The sequence below is a fragment of the Motacilla alba genome, chromosome 4 (assembly GCF_015832195.1).
Source record: "Motacilla alba alba isolate MOTALB_02 chromosome 4, Motacilla_alba_V1.0_pri, whole genome shotgun sequence".
Lineage (NCBI taxonomy): Eukaryota > Metazoa > Chordata > Aves > Passeriformes > Motacillidae > Motacilla > Motacilla alba.
In genome coordinates this window covers 59,389,952-59,402,002 of record NC_052019.1, presented here as the reverse complement: position 1 = coordinate 59,402,002, position 12,051 = coordinate 59,389,952, and the positions used below count along the sequence as shown (strand labels likewise).

At 50.9% G+C, this 12,051-nt stretch overlaps 1 protein-coding gene across 3 annotated transcripts; it reads right to left on the bottom strand.

The window, feature by feature from the left end:
- Nucleotides 1–7,788: 7,788 nt before the first annotated feature.
- Nucleotides 7,789–11,506, bottom strand: LOC119700631 (placenta-specific gene 8 protein-like). Of its 3 annotated transcripts, none has more exons than XM_038136060.1 (4): nt 8,925–9,283; nt 8,575–8,699; nt 8,120–8,223; nt 7,789–7,935 (listed from the first exon to the last, which is right to left on the bottom strand). In XM_038136060.1, coding segments are annotated over exons 1-4 (429 nt in total). In that variant the 5' UTR covers nt 9,124–9,283; the 3' UTR covers nt 7,789–7,934. The 3 variants fall into 3 exon arrangements, with proteins under 3 accessions (XP_037991988.1, XP_037991989.1, XP_037991987.1); XM_038136061.1 differs by lacking the exon at nt 7,789–7,935 and adding an exon at nt 11,425–11,506 and having other exon boundaries at nt 8,116–8,223; nt 8,925–9,069; XM_038136059.1 differs by lacking the exon at nt 7,789–7,935 and having other exon boundaries at nt 8,116–8,223.
- Between the last annotated feature and the right edge of the window lie 545 nt (nt 11,507–12,051).

Below are 12,051 nucleotides of genomic sequence, written 5' to 3'. Positions count from 1 at the left end.
ACTCAAAGGTGCAATGAGGGGATGTACACTGGGATGAGCTGTTGATTCCCTTGAAGGCCCTGCAGAGAGACCTTGACAAGTTGGAGGGCTGGGAAATCACCAACCACGTGAACTTTAAACAAAGACAAGTGCCGTATTTTTCACCTGGGATGGGGCAACTCTGGATGTATGGACAGACTGGGAAATGAGAGGCTGGAGAGCAGCACTGTGCAAAGGGCCCTGGGGGTCCTGGTCGATGGAAAGTTGAATGTGTGTCAGTGCACTGGGAGTCAGGAGGGCCAACCCTGCCCTGGGGGGCATCAGGCACAGAATCACCATCTGGGCAAGGGAGGGGATTCTCCTGCTCTGCTCTGCTCTGCTCTGCTCTGGGGCGGCCTCACCTCGAGTGCTGGGGCAGTTTGGGGTGCCAATATATATGAAAGTAAGAGCTATAGAGAGCATCCAAAGGAGGGCAACAATGATGGTGAAGGGCCTTGAGGGGCAGCCATACCAAGTGTGGCTGAGGTCACTTGGTCTGTTTAGCCTAGAGAAGAGGAGGCTGAGGGGAGACTCCATTGCAGTTACAGCTTCGTTGTGAGAGGAAGAGGAGGGGCAGACACTGAGCTCTTCTCTGTTGTGACAGTGACAGCACCCAAGGGAATGGCCTGAAGTTGTGTCAGGGGAGGTTTAGGCTGGATATTAGAAAAAAGTTTCTTTGCTCAGAGGGTGGTTGGCTGCTGGAAGAGGCTCCCCAGGGAAGTGGTCACAGCTCCAAGCCTGACAGGGTTCAAGAAGATTTTGGACAATACCCTTGAGTACATGGTATGGTTCTTGTGACTGTCCTATGATGGGCCAGGAGTTGTACTTTATGATCCTTCTTTGGTCCCTTCCAACTCAGGATATTCTTCCGTGAGTTAGAAAAAGCAGAGCACTTGCACAGGTTGCAGAGAGAGGAGACTGTTGCTCTCAGCATGACTGGTGCTCCAGCTTAACCAACCAACCAACAACAACAACAAAAGGAGATGAAAAACTGTGGTTGTTTTGTTTGCACAGATATTTGCTCTACTTTTAAGAGCCAATATGATTTGTTTGGTTTTTTTAATTGTGGGCACAGGTATCCTTGAGATTGTTTCTGAATGTGTCAATTCACAGTTGTTCCTGTCTTCAGGCATGGAGCGGACTGTCTGAAGGAAAGCCCCAGCTGGTGCTTGCATTAGAGTCTGAAACATTGAGCGAAAGGAATTCAGCCTTTCTGCAGTTTCAGGAGCTGGCCAGGAGTGATTTAACTTCACTGGGAAGTTTTTTCTCTTAGACACATGTATAGGACACATGTATAGACAGTCTGAAGGGACTGTGTTATCAACTCTGGTAGCTGCTAGGATGTTTAGTGATCCTGTACGAAGATAGTATAGAGCCATTCATATTCAAATAAGCAATAAAAGAAATGCATTGTAGGAACATGATTCCTCAGAGATAAGATTATTTATTTCATTATGGGGAGACAGTTCACACTTTGGCATCTCATTGGCTTTGCTGCTGCAGGGCTCTCACAGGGACCAAGGTTCATGTATTGCTGCAGGGCTTGAAATCTGTGCCCTCAGGAGTGCAAAACTCAGCAATGAATTCTACCATAATAAATCTTTTCCTATCTTATGGTTTCCAAGGTGATGCCTGCCCCAGGTGCTTATTTGTCAGATAATGCACAAAAAGTGATCATAAATTTTCCCTCATTTATCTTTGGGCAAACCTGTGGTGTATCGCAGGATTACTTAATGTTAGCAACTGATTAAATACGGAGTTCAACCTGTCACACTTCTGTTTTGTGCTTGGTCACATGTGAGGCACACCCATAACATGCACGTGAGCTTTGGTCTGCTTACAACACATAAACCCTGAGATGTTAAACACACCATAAGTGAGGTATCACCTTATCAGACAGTCCTTCCAAGCAGCTTGCATGTTCTGTTTAAATATTAAATCTGGCAGAAGGTCACCACCAGCTGTCCATTAACCAAAATAAAAGGTGAAATCTCCACAGCAGCAACACCAGCCAAGGTGTGTCCTGAGCTGTGCCCCTTCTTTGTTTGGAGTTGAATGAAGCTCTGTGCTTTCACCTCAGCACTGGGAGGCAATGTTTAAAAACATGATAAAATTTTATTACAGGGAGAAGAAAACATCTTGTATGAGCAATTGCTATTGAAAGACTCAAGGTCATGAACCTCAAGGGAGGGATCTAGATATTATATCTAATGTTGATCAACATGATGCTCACCAGGAATTCTCCTGAGCTGCAAATCACGCAGGCATGATACTATGCAGTATTTCCAGCTTGGTGTCAAACCTCCCATGAATCATTTGGTCTGTCTCATTAGCCCTGAAAATAACATGATGGGCCTTTCCCTTGTAAGGTTTAACATTCCCGTAACAAATGACTTAAACTGCGCCCCAGAAAAGTACCAGTTAAATCACTGTGATATTAACATCACATATTTTACTTGAGTGCGAGATTTCCTAGCAGGTTCCCTGCTGCTCAGAGTGAGCTGCATTTTACTGATGTGTTCCAACCTCCTGAATTTAAGCTTAGAGATATAATCCTTCACAACCTTGCTTTGTCTTACAGGTGTTTTGACTCTACCTTGCTTTGCAGGCCAAAACCTGGCTTAGTTGACAATAAACACACCTGGGAAATATCTAAGACCTCTGTTTCCTCTTAGTGAACGTAACAGTCTCTTAAGCTGCTGACACCAGATTCTTCTAATACCTTTCCATGTCTGCAGTTGTCTTTTCTTCCCCAGCTCTCTGATTGCTTTGAGACAGCAAGTCCCAGGGAGGGAGTTGAAGCACCCCACTGGCAAGCACTGCACCTTCTGTGAAATGTCCTGAACACAAACAAAGGGCAAGGACAACTTCATAGATACCCTCAGAATTTTTACACCCATTCATGACTGTTCTGATATTTACCAGTGACTGAGTTATTTCCTTCTCACTGCTAAATTGTTGTGAACTTGTGCCAGAGCAGAAATGTTTTGCCATGGCAAAATTGCCTGTGGACAAACAGCAGCAGCAGAAGCAGCAGGGCAGTGCTGAAGAACTGTCCCTCTTTCATGTGCTGAATTGTGAAGCAGAGAAACGAGTGGAGTTCTCAGCATCCTGCTTCCCTGGTGCCCTCTGGTGACTGACACTGCTCTCCCAGCTCACGCTGCACAGGATCCTGAAACACAAACTTGCTTAGTGGCCTGGCTTGGGGGAAGATAAGAAATAGTATCAAGTTTGTCCGTTAGTAACAGTGCGGAATGTGAAACTTGGTGGTCTGGCTTATTTCCCTGTAGTTCATGCAGGCAGCACCACCACTGCTCTGCACCGAAAATGAAGGAACAGCAAAAGAGCTTCTTTGAAACATGGAGAACCACCCTGGAAACACAGGAAGGCTGTATCAGGAGGGCCTTGCATTAGTTGTGCTTTTACCACCATCCACTACATCAATACTCACACTGCATTAGCCTTGAAGAGAGAGGAGCCTCTGATCTGATGCTCAGGGTCATGCCCCACTGCATTATCTCATGTCCCTGTGGAATTGGTGCAGAGCTGGGATGTTTAGCTTGGAAAAAAAGGAGGCTCAGGAGAGACCTTATTGCTCTCTACAACTACCTGGAAGGAATTTGTAGAGAGGTGGGGTTCAATCTCTTCTTCCAGGTAAACAAGCGACAGGGTGAAAGGAAACGAAAGGAAATGTCCTCAAGTTGTGCCAGGGGAGCTTTAGATTGGATATTAGGAGAAATTTCTTCATAGAAAGGATGGTCAGGCATTGGAACAGGCTGCCCAAGTGGTGGAATCACCAACCCTGGAAGTGATAACAAAATGTGTAGATGTGGCACTTGAGGATGTGGTGAACATGGCAATGTTAGGTTGATAGTAGGACTCAATCTTGGACGCCTTCCCCACCTCACCAGTGTGCTTTGTGAGACAGGCTGTCTCCCATTTCTGGGAGCCCTTCAGATTGTTTGCAAACATCCCCCAACTTAATTTCTGCCTCGAGAAGCAGTGGGAGCACCTCTTTTCTGGTGTGTGCTGGAGCCAAAATAGCTCAGGGTTTCAAATAACCTGAGGTGGAACACCCATTGCCTGTAATTAGCATACCACGTCCAGGAGCTGGAATGACCTGAAACTCAAGAGAAACCCAAGAGTCCCTAACCCAGGGTGCAACAAGGGGAGGAGGTCTGCTGGCAAGAGCATCTTGTGCCTCAACAGCAGAGCAGCCAGAACTGTGATCTGGAGCTGGAGCTGGAAGATGCAGGAGTTGAAATCACTTAGAGCATCAAATACCTTGAGCTGTAAGCAGCTGGAGCATTTATCAATCAGAGCTGTGAGAACCAGGAACATCTCTAATCCAAGCTATCTGGGGTGTCTGTCAGCTGGAGCCAGGGTGCCTGTCACCCAGGAGCCACATGGGTTGTCCTCTATGGGGAGCTCTACCCAGCAAGGATTAAATATGGCCTCTTCCCTTGTGGATTAAATATGTCACATGGTCCTCACTGCATGAAGGGTCTCTCTCAGTCCCATTCCTGACAGCAGAAGTGAGATGAGGGTGAGCCTGGCTCTTCTGGGCAGCCCTGCTCTGAGGGGCTGCAGGCTGTGGCTGCAGGTGAGGTGGCAGCACAAGGCATGGAGCCCCCTCTGTACCCAAAAAAGGAGAGACACCAGTCGGCCAGAGCTCCTGGTGGCACACCCCAGAGACCCTCAGGAGATGCCTGTCCCCCTCCCTATTCAGAAGAGTCACATCTCTCCCAGAAGGGCAGTCCAGGAAGGGCATTTGCACAAACACCTCTGTGAAGCAGGGTGCATTTCACCCTGACTGTGTGCACAGGAGCTGTACCCGCAAACACAGGGCTGTCCCCAGCACTACACAGAACTCCTGGCAATGGGGTGCAGCTGGGCCAGACCCCAACAACTCTTGGTTCACCTTTCCTGAGCTCCCTTCCAAGCTCCCAGGCCCCCAAACATTAGGCACAAACCTCCTAGGAGAGGCTTTGGTCTGGGGAGCTGTGACAGCTCCCCACATGGCACTGACCTCCCTCTGGCATTGTTTGCCCCTCCACCCATATTCATACAGTGCCAAGAGAGGCAGCAGGAACAGAACCAACTGAGCCAGCCCTCAGAGCGGATTTCAAGTGCTTATCCATCACCCACAATGAGGTTTTCCCAGTGATGCTTGGCTTCTCCCACCCTAGCTAGCAGTGAGAGACCCCCTTGACAGCATGACTGGGTGTGGGGCTGTTTGGTCATCACTTCGGGCACTCACCAGGCATTGCCTGAAGCTCCTGTGTCTCCTGACACTCCTTGGATCAGGCAGGCACTGGTGCCTCTCCCCCAGGCTTGGGGCTGGCTGCTCCTGGCTTCTTGCTGCACCTCCACAGCACAGCCTGTGCAAACAAAGCCCCGTGAGGACACAAGGGCAAAGCTGTGTCAAGAAGGACCTGTCTTAGGACCAGCAAGGAAAATGGTCACACAACCATCCTGGCCTTGAGGGAAGCATCACAAGGAAACCGCAACGATCCCGGCCCCAGCAAGCTGGCAGCAGCCTGAAGGAAAGTGGAAAAGCACAATGCAGGACTCCTCAAGCAGGAAAGGAAGGTTCAGCATTACTGACAGAAATGCCTCAGGACCCAGAAAATATCCCTGTTTTGGCCATAAGCAGCTGTGGGGCGTGGGGACTGGTGCCAGTCCAGGGCTGACTCCGACCGGGAATTGCTGACACCGAGGTGCCTCACCTGGGGGTGCTGTGGGCAGGTCCATGTCCCTTGATATCCCTGAGACATGGTACCATCCCAACAGTGCTCAGCCTGAGAATTCCGGTGCTCCTGGGGCAGGACAGATGAGGAAGCGCGGAGTTATGGCACACGGCACTGGAACAGCCTGCAGGGATCTCACTGGAGAAGCGGGATCCCAGAGGAAAAACCAAGCCTGCCACCCCTCCTTGTGTGCGCCAGGAGGGTGGAACACCAGGAGCAAGGGGCTGAGCCGTGCGACAGCCAGGGACCACCTGCTCCGGGATCGGGATACAGGGCAGGTGCAGCTTCGGGCTTTACGACTCCATGATCTGCAGCACCTGCATCAAGAGGCTTTTCCTTCCTGCCCGCTGCTGGCAGCAGTTTGGCACGGGTCGTGCTGGTGGCACCTCAAATAATGAATGCAGGTGAGTGATCTTAAGTTCATACTTGCTTTAGTAGTGGTCATTTGTAGTTACTTCTAATAAAGAAATTCACAGAAACAAAACCTCTGTGTGCTCGTGTCTTCTCAGCAGCCTCCTGGCTGCTTCTGGCTCACTGGGGAGGACGTGGCTAACTGTGGAGGTTCATGGCTTTGGTCCCTGGTCCCAATGGACCAACCCCTGCATGCACTGGAGGAGAAAGAGACTCGGGGGGAGACTCCATGATGAAGGACGGGCGTAGAAGAATGCCAAGCAGGAATGGCTGTCAGGGAAGCCCAAAACAACCATCGCTGTGGGAGGAGATATGGGGACAAGGGGCCTGCGGGGGCTCTGTTCTGGGGACACAGGGCTTACTTGTCCCTGGAAAGAGGGGACCTCAGCACTCCTGGCTGTGTGGCTTAGAAGGCTGTGTGGCTTAGAAGTCCATGATCTTGGGTGCTCTCAGTACACTCATGGGCTCCTGCAGCAGCAGGGCTGTCACTGAACTGGCCACCTCAAACCAGGCAGCTGCCTGTGTTGTGGACTGGGGCTCAGACCCAGCCCTCAACCCTGTTCTGTTGGCTGGCCGGATGCATGTAGCAGGGATTTAGGACCAGCAGCCAGGAGAAAGCAGAGGTGACCCAGCATGCCTGTGGCCACCCGTGACATCTGTTCCCACAGCAGGCACACTGCCAGCTCCCAGCTCCGGCTGGCACCACAGCACAGCCGCTTTCTCCTGCTTCTCTGTGTACATGTTTGTGTGCGTGAACACACGCATACACGCCGTCTGCAGCGCACAGCCTCGCCCCTTCACACCGGGGGCAAATGTAGCGGGGGTAGTGATGGTGAAAACAGGCGAGTGGAAAAGGTATTTTTGAATAAATTCCCGTCCTATCCTGCAGGTGCCAGCACAGAAGCATAGATATGACAGAGCCTCCGGGCCCCCTGCAGCCCTCTCTGGGCAAAACCCCACCTTTCTCTGTCCAAAGCAATAAACTTTAAACCAATCTGAGCCAGAGCAACCCCAGTCCCAGACTTACCTCTTCCCTGTTTGTCACCGTGATTGGCAATGGATAAACCTTTGCACCCCCAAGTCCCAGCTCTTCCACCATAGAATATGACACCCAACACCCACGACCTGCAGGGGTCTGACCCACAGAGAAGCCATTCCCATGTGATGGTCTTTTCACACCGTTTGTGTGGGGAAAGCAGAGTGACTGGGAATCCCACAGCATCATCATCACTCCCCACCTGTGTCTTGGTGCTGGGGACAGTCCAGGCATCCACAGGGATGGGTTCAGTGCTCTTGGGCTTCTCTGAGCAGAGGGCAATGCTGTCACCAGTTCTGCACATTAGTGGTGTCCACAGAGAAGTTGTCCCCGTAGCAGATTTGGCCTTTGTTTTATCTTTTCCATTCCCATAGCAGATTTGGCTTTTTTTTATCTTCTCCTCACTGAATTTTGTGGTCCGGCCTCATTCTAGTGTGGGTGGGCAAGAGAAAGCCTCATTTACCTGACAACCTCATCATGCCTCTGGCCACACTGCCTACAAAAATACAGCACCGATTCTGATGCTGCAGAAAGACACAGAGACATAAATAACAACACACAGGCAGGAAGACAGGCAGTGCTTTTATTGCTGGCTTTACCAAGAGAAAAGGGAACCAAGCACAGTGAAGGCAAACTCCTCATGGTGCACGTCCCAACATCCAGGGCAGCAGCAGCTCCAGCCTGCAGTGGCTCCACAGGGTGCATTGAAGATGGCAGAATCTGCAGCGGGATAGAAGACCAGGATCACCCTTCCCTCAGCCATTACTGCTCCGGCACTGCTGCAACCCTGTGCCTGAAGTCAGATGTCAGAGGAAAGGGAGAGCCCGGGAAGCCACTGAGTGCTGTGCAGCAGTGAGACAAAGTAGTGCCATTACCCCCAGTTTAGCCATTACCCCCAGTTTACCAGAATATGCCCATCGCCCTCCTCCGGTTGATGTCTCTCTTCAGCTGGCAGAGTGCACATGGGCTGCACCACCAGATGGAGCAAAAGTCTCGCAGGATGGAGCCCTGCGGAGCGAGGGACATTGCATGAAAAACCCCTTCCCACACCGAACGTTAAACCTTTCAGCCTTTCTATTTTACATCGTCAGCACCCCATTGGAGCTCACCTGGGCCCTGCAGCGTCCTGCTGCTCATATCCAGCAAGGACTGGGATAAAGTAGCGTGTGCTGGGATTACCTCCAGCTCACAGTGGTGAGGCAGATATGTCGCTGACTCCTGGCCAGCTGGGATGCTCATGCAACTCCTTGCCACTGCCCTTCCCCTTGGGAACCCCTTTCTCCTTCCTTGAGCCCCCACCCCGGCACCCATCCTGTGGCTGTTGTCGCTGTTAGGACAGGTCCCTGAGCTGTCACTCACTGGGATGTTGTATTTGGTGCGGTAGAGGGTCCTCATGGCCACGCTAGAGCCACACAGGCAGCACTCGTCCATGTCCCCAGCCACTTGGCAGTTCAGGCAGGGGAAGCAGAACGTTCCACAAAGACCTGTGGGACAGTGAGATGTGGACTTGGCTGAGGGGTGCAAATATGGAGGAAAGAGGGAAAAACCAGCTGAGAGCTGTGGCTCTTGACATCAGGCAAGACCTGTTCTGCCTCCAGTACCCACGGGAGTGGGGTTTGTGGTAGGGGTAATGCTGCAGGAGGAGCAGGGTAAAACACCAGGACCACATCATGAGCAACAGCAGGAATGAGGGCTAGGTATGTACTCACATACACCGCAGTCGGAGCAGCAGTCCAGCAGCCCTGTTTGCCACTCCCCTGGCTGTTGGGCAGCTAAAAACTGGGGTTGGACTGTAATCACAGTTTGAGAGGCCATTGCCAGCACGGGCTCGGGTCCCTCCAGGCAGTTTGTGGTCTGGAAAGAAAAACCGTCAGAGGAAGATGCTGCGGGTGTTTCTGAAGTAGGCATCTTGCTCAGGCTGCTGCATTCAGAGAGAGTTCCTTGGGGACTCCCCACTGCCAGGGTAATGCCACCCTCACCACAAAGTGGGGGGCACAGCTCTGCCAGAAGCTGCCACTACCCTCTGAAGGAAAACCCTCCTTAAAACCAGTCTTCCACCAAAGGCAGCAGCACATCATCCCTATGCAAGTAGAACGCCTCTGTGAAAACAGAGGTCCTTCTGCTTCGAAACCGCAGTGGTTCAACGCCTCAAATTAGTCTTTTCATCTCCAGGTTATCTTTCATCGTTTGTCTGTGTAAAATTGTCTGCGTAAAATTGTCTGTGTCTGGGGCTGGTTTTTTGGGATTTGTTTTGTTTTGTTTTATGATCACAGTCTCCCAAAGTTACTACTGCTCAGTTCTAGCCTCCCCAAGCTCTCAGGAGTCACCCTAATCTTTGCTTTGTTCTATGAGAATCTCAGCTTATTTGCTTCCCCTTCTCCCTTCCTTCTTCACTTTCTTTCTTATTGTGTTTCAAGCCAGTGGGTTTTCCTTGTCTCTTTCCATCACCCTAAGCCCTGCCACCAGTTCCCACCCTGCCTCCACTTAGATGTCTGTGCCAACACGTCATCCTCCTCTTCCTTAGACTTGTGGGGTCACCATGGCCTGTGGAGTTCCTCTTCATCCCATCCTTCCTCAGCAATGGGCTGCATTCTCTGAGAGTAGGAAAGATCCTACACCATAGTACCATCCCCAAAATCACCTGACCAAAGTAACAACTCCACCTGCACCTCCATCAGTGGCCCCTTCCCTCCCTGCCCCCCCTGCAAGGCCCAGCACCAGCAACTGCCACTCTCAGTTTTGGTTTTGGAGCTTTAATTAAAACAAAAATCCTCAAAAAATTGAGGATTCTCCCACCGGAGAACTCCCATGCAGGCACGCTCCCTGCCCTTTGCCCAAGCTCAGCACCACTTTGTCAGGCACTCTAAGAGGATTGTTTTCGTACCACAATTGCACAGTTACACGAAATTAAGTATTAAACAACACAAGAAATAGGGTGGAACAAGTACTATGCCCAGCACTCAAACGATGCCATTGAGCTCATCACCCACATCAGAGTGACACCGGATGTGGCATTGCATTTGTACTGACTAATGCCAAAGGGTTGTCAAAGGGTTGATGGCTCTGCTGGAAGCTCCTGTGACTCCCCAGCATAACAGACACATCCCAGCTGTCAGAAACAGCCTGTTGCTGTTTCTTATAGGACAAGCCCTTGTTCCTGGCAGTCCCAGGAAGATGAAAAAGGTTGTTGAATTATGGTGTAAGAGGGAAGAAAGCTGGTAAAAATCTCCACATGGTTTGCTCCTGACTTTGCAGTTTTCTGCAGGCAGTGGAAGGATGGCTAGGCTGGCCCTATCTGAGACACCTGTGAGTGCAGCAGGGGACACTGCATCCATCGTCCCTCTCCAGACACCTCCTGGGCCTGCCTTGGCCAGCTGTCCCTATTTGTTCATCTATGAGATCCCAGGTAATTCCCACCACCTCTGCAGCCAATGTAACACCTCCTGGCATGTGAAAACAGCAGCCCCTTCAGAAAGCCTTGGCACACAATGATTTAAGAATAAAGAACCAGGAGGGGCAGGGCTGGAGAGAGACAATGGACAGGCTGTGCAGTGGTGAGCCCAGCATGGGGCTCCCATGCAGTGACAGGGGTGTTCAGCAGCAGGCAGGACCACAGGGACCACAGGGAGAACTGTGCACAGGAGCAGCAGCAGCAAGAGAAATTTTAGGGACAGGATTCCTCCAGTCAGACCTCCCTTTCCCCTCCCCAGGTACAAGCACACCACATCCCTGCACAGGTGGTAGCTGCAGTGTGGAGCAGGCAATAGCCTGGAGAAGCCTCTGCCACACACTCACCTACTGAGAGATGAGCGCACCAAAAGCATCACAATTTCACAATTTCACAAATCACACCCCCATGGCATCACCAGCCATGTGGAATGACTGATGGGGACAAAAGCATCCTGAGGTGCATGCAGCTACATTTCACCAACAGCCAAGGTCATAAAGCTGTATCTATAGGCACTGTATGTGCACAAATGCAGTGCACTATATGAGCAACACAGTGCAAAAATTGCTGTCCTCTACCTCTGTTCCCCACATTTCTCAAGATGCCATCAGCAGCAGCCACCACGCTGTAGTTAACCCTGAAGCAGCTTTCCAGATAGAAAACCTCACCTTTGCTTCCACCTCTTCCCCTTGCCCAACATCACCACTTCAGCCACAAGCAGTTTCCGTACCACAACCAAAGAAAAGCCATGCCATACGTACTTTCCAAGCTGTCCTTGTCCCAGCAGACACGTATCCTTTTCCTGGTTCTCATGCTTTATATGCACTCTGGCAAATGACCTCTGCTCCCTCTGACTAACAGAGCAAATGGTAGCTTAGGTGCAGCTCTGCACAATGGCAGCTTCCCTGCCGCATTCCTGCTGCCCGCCCTCGCCTTTCCCCACCTGGGCATTCTCCCAGCCCAGAGCCCTGGTGGGAGAGGTTTTCAGAGAAGGGCAGGTTTTTCCCAGGATCCTGTGCTGCCCTAAGCCATGAGCTGCTGGAGGTGCAGCACCATTCCTTTGTCAAACTGAGCATCTGCAAGAACTGCATGTAACTGCACTGAGTGACACAGGGTTGGCCTCTCCCAGGCTAAAAATGCAATTTTCTGCATTGCCAGGGATCATCCCCAGGACCGTCTGAGCCATCTGGATTTATGCAGCTGGGAGAGCCATCACACCCACCCACTCCTTGGCATGGACAGAGCCACTATTTGACCTTAAAAAGTTTTGTGGTAAAAGTGAAGGTAGAGTGGGGACAAAAAAATAATCATATTCTCCTTAAAGAATGAAGCTTGGAGATGTTTGCAGGGATCAAATATCCTTTACCATTTCTCTTGAGAGTGATGGA